Source organism: Vittaforma corneae (genome assembly GCF_000231115.1).
Source record: "Vittaforma corneae ATCC 50505 unplaced genomic scaffold supercont1.7, whole genome shotgun sequence".
NCBI lineage: Eukaryota > Fungi > Microsporidia > Nosematidae > Vittaforma > Vittaforma corneae.
Window position 1 is genome coordinate 104,733 of NW_006889840.1, and position 8,842 is coordinate 113,574.

Consider the following 8,842-nt stretch of genomic DNA (forward strand, 5'->3'; position numbering starts at 1 on the left):
ACTGCTCATTCATTTAAAAGGTTAATTTATGGATTGATGGTTGAGTACAAATTTAGGAACTGCTATTTACCTTAAGACTGGTGTTTGAAGGCTTTTGATTCATTGTTAGTCGCATTCCATGTCGTTATTGGTTGTTTTATATCCAACTGTTGTTTGATTAACCAAAATAATCGTTAGATTTCTGATTGGCTAATTTTTAATATTCTAATTTGCCAGTTGGAAAGGAGTTGGGTCTATCAAAAAAGCGTGTATAACTCCTTTACATGGGTGATTGTTTGGAAGAAGAAGTGTGTAGAATCTGCTATTCTGAGATAAATCCGGTTACAAAGAAAAAAGATCTTATTGCACCCTGTAAATGCAATGGGTCTGTGAAATATGTCCATTTTACATGTCTGAAACTGTGGAGAATGAGGGGAAAGGCATTTGGGGACATGGGAAAGTGTGAGCAGTGTCATGGAACATACAACATACCCGGAGAAAGAGTTGTCTATTCGTGTCTTATATCTCTTTCTTCAATATTTCTCATCAGTTCAGTATATTTATTTGTTAGTTTAATAATCAGAAAAACAGGTGAAACTATCGCAGAAATAATTGAAGAATCGTGCGGTACATTGCCTTTAGAATCAAATATGTGCATATGTGAATTTGATAAGTCCCATTATCTGTCCTGTCTTATGTTTTTACTATCAATTTACAAAATGATGACAAATCCAGGATTGTTGATGATAGGTGGATATATTTTCTCGTATTTTACTGTAGCAGTGTACCATCTTGCGTACAGCAGACTGCTTTTCTTTTGCATATCATTTAAATTCCTCATAGACGTCTATCTTGAAACATATAAAATGATTGATGGGTTTTACTATTATCTACTCAATCTGAATTGGGAGAAAAAGTACCTAAAAAGAAATTTATAAGGTATAATAAGAGCATTAAATTAGTTATTTTAAATGGTTTTTATGCACATTTGGCATAAAAATTAAGCTTAATCAAGAATCAAAGTCATAAAATTGACTCCTACCAGCAGTCATTGTAAGGATGTATTCATAAATTGTTATGCAATACTGCTATATTAAAATGGCAGTTATTATATTAACAAAACCGTTATTTATGATAAACTACGTTAGAAAGAGTGCAATGTACTGAAGAGTATCAGTCCTTAAAGAAGAATCAGTAAATGAAAGCACTCTAAAAACAAACAGTTCTCAACAGTTAAATCAAACTTTTAAATTTATTGCTTTGGTTAATCATACAATGCGAATAGTGGCAGATGGCTGCTATCTTCAATCTCTTTCTTTTCAATCTCCAGCCTGTTTTGTGCCTCAATTTCGTCATTTCTTTTTCTTTCTACTTCTTCGACTCTTTCTTTAAGGTTTGAAAAGTCTTTTTCAATTTGTTCTATTAATTTATCATACTCTGATAATTTCCTTTTACTAAGATTAATGCCATCCTGCTGTACATCTCCTTTTTTGCTAAAGCTATCAAGCCTGGACTGAAATATTTTGTGCTGATCAGACAGAAGTAAATATCGATTTTTCTCTTCACTTAATGCCTTTTCAAGCTTTATTATTTCAACTTCTTCTAATTTCATCTGTCCTGAATTTTTATTGATTTCATCCTGTAGATTTTTAATAGCTCTTTCACTATTTTCTAAGGTGATTTGGTTTGAATCAATACTAGACTTAACGCCATCTCTTTCATTCTTAAGCTTTGTTAGCTTGTCTAAGAGCTTATTCTGCAATTCCTGTAATACTTTTAGCTTCTTTTCAATATCAACCTGTCTTTCTTTAGACTCCAACAATTTGTAATCAATGTAGGTTCTTCTATGTTTATCTGCTGAGATAATATCTGAGTTGTGCTTCTTTAAATATCCTGTGCCTTTTACATGCGGTACAACAATTTTTGAAACCTCCATCGCAATCTTTTCAACTTCATCAGGGGAAGTTTCATTATCAACACTAGCCTTTTTCTCAGGTACTGTTACACTCACTGGTTCGATTACTTTAATAGGCTCTTTAACTGTCCTTGTAACGGTCTTGGTTGATATACTCCTAGTAGGTGTTTTAGTCATCGGCTCAACGGGCTCTTTAATAACTGATCTAATAGGTTCGTTATCAAATATCGATTCGTCAATATCCTTATCAATTTCAGGCGTACTCAACTCTGTTGTTGGAATATCTAACTGTATAGAGTCTATGGATGCTGTTCTAGTTGGTCTACTAGTGGACGAATGTTGCTTAGATCCTTTATCAGGTGTAGTTCTACTTGAAATAGGGCTATTTGATTTCCTTGACCTAGTTATTGACTTACTTCTTGGCAGATCATTTAAAATATCACTAGGAACATCATCGGGTAAATTTGTGTTTCTACTAGAAGTGCTTATATTGGGGAAGTAGATTGGACTAAGTATGGATGGCTGGCTGTTTGGAGTTTCCATATCATAGTTTCTAACTGTATCAGGCCGAGATACTTGCTTTGAAGGTGGTGTAGGTTTTGGTAAAGGGTTAAATCTACCACTCTGAGGAATGCTCGGGAAACTTTGTGCTAATGGTAAATTATTGGGTTGAATTACAGGGAGTTTTCTTCTAATTTTCATCGTCCTCCGTGGAAATACCATGTTTGGCGCTTTCATTTGTGGTGTGATTCTTTGTACTAAATTTATGCGCTGTGGATTGACTTTATTATATTTTACAAAATTCATGGGCATGCCTTTTAGTCTTTGTGTAGGTTCTACAACACTTACACTTTCTCCATATTGATTTTGAAGATTTCCTGACAGATTTGCTAAAGATCTGCTGCCGTCTGGCGTCTTGCCTAAGTTAAGATCGTCGATGAGAAGAACTTGTGCACATATTAAAGATAGAAGTATGAATGCCATAGATTTGATGATCATTTTATTTTCATGCTTATTTACAAATTTTATTTACTGTTTCATTTGTGAAACAGATTTACATCGAATACTTGAAGTTAAGAAGATGTAAATGGTTGGGTTTAAATCAAAACAAGCCAAGTGCTTGTTTTGATTTAAACTTTAAATTATACTTTTCAATTTCTGTTTCAAAGTTGGTATTTTTATAATTTTGGCTATGAATTCGTCTTTAAACGTCATAAATACCTATCATTTATGCTAATAGGCTTTTGCCAGTTTTTGCTTGATACTGTTGTTATGCTTTGAACTGTCTTAATTATGGTAATTAATTAACAACATCAACTTAAATTCTCCACAAATATGAATGCATAATAAAAATGCTTTGTTAACGTACTGTTGCATGGTATTTTGCTTACTTAGTTTTTATCCCTGAAAATTGAAAGACACAATGGAACAAAATGTAGAAAAATTAAGAAAAGATTTACTCCTAGAGGAAAATACATTAAAAACCCTTGAGAAGGTTCTCTCTGTTGTGGAGTCCAGCTCAAAAGCTTGTGAACTTTTTTGGAAAGCAGACGAACTGGTTTTTGTTCTTTTTCAAAACTTTATTGATTCATTCTACACGCTAAACACCGAGCTTTTCGACGAAGGAGAAATGCATAAAATAAAGCTTTGTATTGATATACTGACAAACATTGCTCAGAAAATAAAAATAGAAGAGTTCTTCCTAAAACTTCAACTTGATTATTACATTTATCCTTTTTTAATGTCGTCAGGTGATGAATCCATTAAAATATCCACCTTGAAACTGTTCTCAGCACTTCTCAAAGATGAAAGACACGAAGGCATGCGTATTAGTGAGTTACTCCCTCTTATTCTTAAGATTGTTGATTCTGGCAGTGAAGAATGCCAGATTTTGGCTTTAGAAACACTTGGTCTTGTACTAATCGGAAATGGATTGGACTATGCTGTGCAGACAATTGATAGGTTTAGAGCTATTGATGTTGTTTTGAACCCATTGGTTAAAAGATCAGTGCTGTCAAAAAATTTGATATTTTTGAAACAATTATTAAAAATATACACAAGACTGTGTGATCACAACAATGTAAGAATGAAGGTTAGGGAGAAGCCGCCTGAAGGTTTAGATTCTAAAGAAATGATGTCGCTTTGTGAAAGAGATGAGGAACTGTTAAGTATTTGGACAAAATTCATGCATACATTAAATTAAATATTATTTTGTAAATAAATTTATCACTTGTGTTTTAATATCAGAACTATTAAATTTTTAGATTTAAAATTATGTAATATGGATAGATTTTATTTGGAAAATTATTGTTTTTATGTCAATAATGCTTGGGCTTTCAATCTTTTTTTATTATCAAGGTTTTACAGGTTTGGTGCATTCGTCATTCGTTAGGATTAAATAACCTACGTTCTATCTTAGCTCCGTGTTAAAAATAGTGCCTTCTTCTTGCCCAATGAGAGAGGCTGAGTACCAAAGACTCAAAGATCTGTTTGAGAAGGATGACGGATTTATTCCTACACCAAAGAAGACATATGAAGCAATGTCCCTTGAATTATCTTCAATTGAGAGTACGATTAGAATATTCTTGTATCTCAGAAGTCTAAAAGTTCAGAATCAGTCAGTTCTGGTGTGCAGTCTTGAAGAGCAATACACAACCATTCTTAAAAGCATCCCAAGAAACTTCAAACAATTTTACTCCAACTATGAAAATATAACAGCACAAAATAAAAAAATAGCAATAATATGTGCAAGAGAAGTTAAAAGAAGTTTATCTAGAACCTCAAAGACAAACCCGACACTCAAAAGTAAAAGAATTAATAAAGAACTAAGCTGTTCGATTAAGAAGTTAACAAGAGAAGAGATCAACAAACAGAAGAAAGAAGAAAAAGAGGAAGAGCAGAAGAGGAGGCGAGAAGAGAGGAAAAGGAGGAATTAAGACAGAAAAGAAAGTTCAATTATTTAATGAGTCAGACAGAAGCGTTTGCTGGTTTCTTTTTAAATAAGAAAAGAAAGATTGATGATGCGATGGATGATTCTGCGGCAATGAAGGCAGCACAAGAACAGCTGGCGCATTTGAGAGAATTTGATGAGCAAAATAAAAGTCCTGGATCTGTGAAGCATAGGAATGAAGAGATAGAAGAATATGAATATCAATCGGTTCAACAACCTAAAATACTAAAAGCTAGATTGAAGGATCATCAACTTAAGGGTCTGAATTGGCTGGTAAATCTGTATAATCAGGGTATTAACGGCATACTAGCAGATGATATGGGATTGGGAAAGACTATTCAGTCCATCTCTCTTTTATGTCATTTGTTTGAGAGTGAAGGTATACACGGTCCTTTTCTAATCGTAACACCCTCAAGCACCCTTCATAACTGGTCAAAAGAGTTAGAAAGATTTGCACCTGTCCTTAAGGTTTTAAATTACTGGGGTAATATTCAGGAAAGGAGAGATATGAGAAAGCTCCTTAAGAAATCCAATGTTGTGATCACGTCATACCAAATTGCAGTATCTGATGAGGCTATAATTGGAAAGATCAGATGGCAATATATGATTTTGGATGAAGCACAGGCAATTAAAAGTATAAATTCTCAGCGATGGAAGATTCTGCTTGGATTCAAATCTCGTAGTAGACTGCTTCTTACAGGCACACCCATTCAAAATAATATGCAGGAACTTTGGTCTCTTCTCCATTTTATAATGCCTACTCTTTTTGACTCTCTTTCTGAATTTAGTGAATGGTTTAGTAAAGATATTGAAAATAAGGATAAAGTTGAAGAGGAGCAGATAAACAAGCTACACACTATTTTAAAGCCATTTATGTTGAGAAGAAATAAAAATGATATTAAAGATGAAATTGGTGGTAAGGAAATAATCACAGTTCCTTGTGAAATGAGTATTCGTCAGAAAGTTTTGTATGATGAAATTATTAATAGTAAGCTTGATTACGAAAATATTATAATGCAGTTAAAGAAAGTATGCAACCATCCTGACCTTTTTGAGAAGCTTGAGCCCACGGCTTCTTTTTGTATTAGTGCTATTGGTGAAAATGGCAGCGTAAGTTATAGGTCGCATTTTAAAAGGTATATTTCTGAAAAACTGGCCGAGCCTGTCTGTTTGGGCGTGAACAAGCTGTGTGGCTTCGATGCTCCTCCATCGTCTTCCTATTTAATGAGTATCTTCAATGGATCTAGCTACATGCTAAGATTGACCAATAGGATCTTTCAATATAAACTTGACTCTTGTATTAATTTTCAAGAGAAGCTAATCCAAAAGGACATGACAGTTGATCAGTATTCTGATCTTTATAAAATATATTGTTCAAAGAGAGATGATATGTTGGATTATAGGGAGTTTATATTAAACGATATAGTTAGGAGAAGAGAGCAGATTGAAAGTAGCTTAAAAAGATTTAAATTTATTAATGAGAAAATATTGGATAAACATGAATCAACTAACATTGACAAAGAGCCTATTTTTGTGTCTGAAAGTAGAATTGATCGTCAGATCTTTGTTCCACCTTTGAACACTTTTATTTCAGATTCTGGAAAACTTTTTATGATTGATATTCTGTTAAAAAAATTAAAAGAAGAATGTCATCGAGTTCTAATATATTTTCAAATGACAAAAATGATGGATTTATTTGAAGAATATTTAGTAAAACGAGAATATAACTATTTAAGATTGGATGGATCATCCAAGATTAGTCAACGTAAAGAGCTTGTTGAGCAATGGCAATCCAACGAAGATGTATTTATTTTTATATTAAGTACTAGGGCTGGCGGGGTTGGTATCAATCTTACTGCTGCAGATACTGTTATTTTTTATGATAGTGATTGGAATCCAACTGTTGATCAGCAAGCTATGGATAGAGTTCACAGGCTAGGACAGACGAAAGATGTCACGGTGTACAGGTTAGTTACTCAGAACAGCGTGGAAGAGAAAGTTATGGAAAGGGCCAATAAGAAAGAGGAAGTACAGAAAATTGTTATCAAGGGAAATGTATTTGAAGGACTATATCTTGACAAATGAAGACAATTCGAGTAAATTTTTGTATTTTCGTTAAGTATTTTGTCTTCATGGGATATGATGGTGGTTACTAAGATAATTTTTGTTGTTTATATGCATAATAACTACGGCCTTTCGAATTTTGAAAACTGATTGTTTAAATTTTAACAGTAAGATAAAGATATAAACTTAAATATACTTTTTCGTTACTCTTTGGTTATATTTTATACCAATACTGTAAATAATCTTTAAACGTCATTCTGTGATATTTTCTTTGACTTTCTTTTCTCTATTTTTATTTCTTAATCACAAAAAGTAAAGAACCCTCATGTCGAGTTTCAGAGATGAAGATAAAAACGATAATAGAAACATACTGAATCTTCCATCTAGTTTCACAAAAATGGATGCAATTCGTGCCTTTGCAAAGTTAAAAAATGAGTTGGAAATGAGAATTAAGCAAGAAAATTTGAGCGAGAACGAATTGAGAGAAACTGAAGAAAAATTAGCTGCAGGGCGTATGCAATGTTTAGCTATTTTAAGTATGCATGACATTACCTGCTGTGGTGAAACTTGTTGTGATGGAGATGGTTGTGACAAAGAGAATTGTGACCAAGATCAAAACATCTGTGGTGAAACTTGTTGCGATGAAAATTATTCCAGTGAAGAGTGTTACACTACTGAATGTGATTGTAATGAATGCAGTGAAAATGCCGATGTATGGAATAATCATAAGGAAAATTTGTGTACTAATAACTGTAGTTGCTGTCAAGGAAGTAACTTTAGTGCTACTGAAGAGTGTTTAGTTAATAACTATTGTGGATGCCAAAATGAGAACGCCCAGAATGTTGGCATTAAAAACATGAAATCTGATGATGTTGTCGATGTTTTAGAGAACAATATGCGTTGTGTCTCTAATTATAATAAGGAAGATAAAATTCATGGAAATGAAGATTTGATGTGTGTAAAAATTCAGGATGCTGAGATACAAGCAGAGGAATCTTTAAAAGCACAACATGATCAGTGCGAATTAGTTGTGCAAGACGTTGATGATGAAAAGAAAAAGGGGCTGTGCGGCCTCGGTTGGTTCTGTTTCTAATGATAAATTTTTATCAAAGTTTTTAGTTTAAATCTTCTATGTTTTATAACAATTGGTTTTGTGAGTATTCTTGATGTAGATTTAAGTAAGTGCTATTGTTACTTGACTTTAACAATAAATTTTGATATTTCGGTGCATTGTTCAAGTTCATTTTGAAATAATTGATATGCAGTCAAACATTGAATAGTTTAAATATATTACATATGTTGGTGCTTAGTATTTTATCATAAAATTTATTATTGTATTTATCCTCTTAAATGGTGGATGAAGAAGATGAAAAAATCTTGTTGAAAAGAGAATCAGCTAAGTATGAAGAAAGAATCAAAAAGTCTAAAATAAGAGAGGGAATGTTTAAGAAAAAATCAGAAGGATACAACAAAATAAAAGCTGAGAGTGTGCCAATAATAAAAACATTCCTAGGCTATGTGCTTGAATTATATCCCGATGAAATACATCTGATTTCAGACATTTTAGTTCAATCTGTTAAACGTAATGATGTAGATGAAAAGATTAATGTGATTTTGACTAAAAAAATTAAGAATTTGGAAGAAATTAAGAATATATTGGGATCCGTTGATACATGAATGGTTCAGTTTAAGATAGTGAAATGGTGTGTATTTGACAATAAGATAATAATGTTGTTCTATGTTATGTGTGATATTTAAATAAATTTTTTAGTTACTTATAAATAAAATATACAAGAAAGTATTTTCATTAAATAATAGTGAAATTATTGTGATGGTTGTTTGTTTAGGAATTTTTAATAAAACTATTAGAAGAAAACAATTAATATTTTGACAGTTTTTAATTGATCCTAGGATTGGCTCCTTCCACTGGTGCA

At 32.5% G+C, this 8,842-nt stretch overlaps 7 protein-coding genes across 7 annotated transcripts; 6 read left to right on the forward strand and 1 right to left on the reverse strand.

Moving 5' to 3' along the window:
- Nucleotides 1-263: 263 nt before the first annotated feature.
- On the forward strand, nucleotides 264-917 carry VICG_01024 (uncharacterized protein; the record flags this gene model as incomplete). The annotated part of the gene is made up of 1 exon (XM_007604409.1): nucleotides 264-917. One exon carries the CDS (start codon nucleotides 264-266, stop codon nucleotides 915-917), a length of 654 nt encoding a protein of 217 aa, XP_007604471.1.
- Nucleotides 918-1,243: 326 nt separating this feature from the next.
- Nucleotides 1,244-2,893, reverse strand: VICG_01025 (uncharacterized protein; the record flags this gene model as incomplete). Its single annotated transcript, XM_007604410.1, has 1 exon — nucleotides 1,244-2,893. The coding sequence occupies one exon, from the start codon at nucleotides 2,891-2,893 to the stop codon at nucleotides 1,244-1,246; it is 1,650 nt and encodes a 549-aa protein (XP_007604472.1).
- A 424-nt stretch (nucleotides 2,894-3,317) lies between these two features.
- Nucleotides 3,318-4,097, forward strand: VICG_01026 (uncharacterized protein; the record flags this gene model as incomplete). Its single annotated transcript, XM_007604411.1, has 1 exon — nucleotides 3,318-4,097. One exon carries the CDS (start codon nucleotides 3,318-3,320, stop codon nucleotides 4,095-4,097), a length of 780 nt encoding a protein of 259 aa, XP_007604473.1.
- A 250-nt stretch (nucleotides 4,098-4,347) lies between these two features.
- Nucleotides 4,348-4,830, forward strand: VICG_01027 (uncharacterized protein; the record flags this gene model as incomplete). The annotated part of the gene is made up of 1 exon (XM_007604412.1): nucleotides 4,348-4,830. The coding sequence occupies one exon, from the start codon at nucleotides 4,348-4,350 to the stop codon at nucleotides 4,828-4,830; it is 483 nt and encodes a 160-aa protein (XP_007604474.1).
- Nucleotides 4,831-4,856: 26 nt separating this feature from the next.
- Nucleotides 4,857-6,929, forward strand: VICG_01028 (uncharacterized protein; the record flags this gene model as incomplete). Its single annotated transcript, XM_007604413.1, has 1 exon — nucleotides 4,857-6,929. The coding sequence occupies one exon, from the start codon at nucleotides 4,857-4,859 to the stop codon at nucleotides 6,927-6,929; it is 2,073 nt and encodes a 690-aa protein (XP_007604475.1).
- Nucleotides 6,930-7,233: 304 nt separating this feature from the next.
- On the forward strand, nucleotides 7,234-8,001 carry VICG_01029 (uncharacterized protein; the record flags this gene model as incomplete). The annotated part of the gene is made up of 1 exon (XM_007604414.1): nucleotides 7,234-8,001. The coding sequence occupies one exon, from the start codon at nucleotides 7,234-7,236 to the stop codon at nucleotides 7,999-8,001; it is 768 nt and encodes a 255-aa protein (XP_007604476.1).
- Nucleotides 8,002-8,258: 257 nt separating this feature from the next.
- On the forward strand, nucleotides 8,259-8,585 carry VICG_01030 (uncharacterized protein; the record flags this gene model as incomplete). The annotated part of the gene is made up of 1 exon (XM_007604415.1): nucleotides 8,259-8,585. The coding sequence occupies one exon, from the start codon at nucleotides 8,259-8,261 to the stop codon at nucleotides 8,583-8,585; it is 327 nt and encodes a 108-aa protein (XP_007604477.1).
- Between the last annotated feature and the right edge of the window lie 257 nt (nucleotides 8,586-8,842).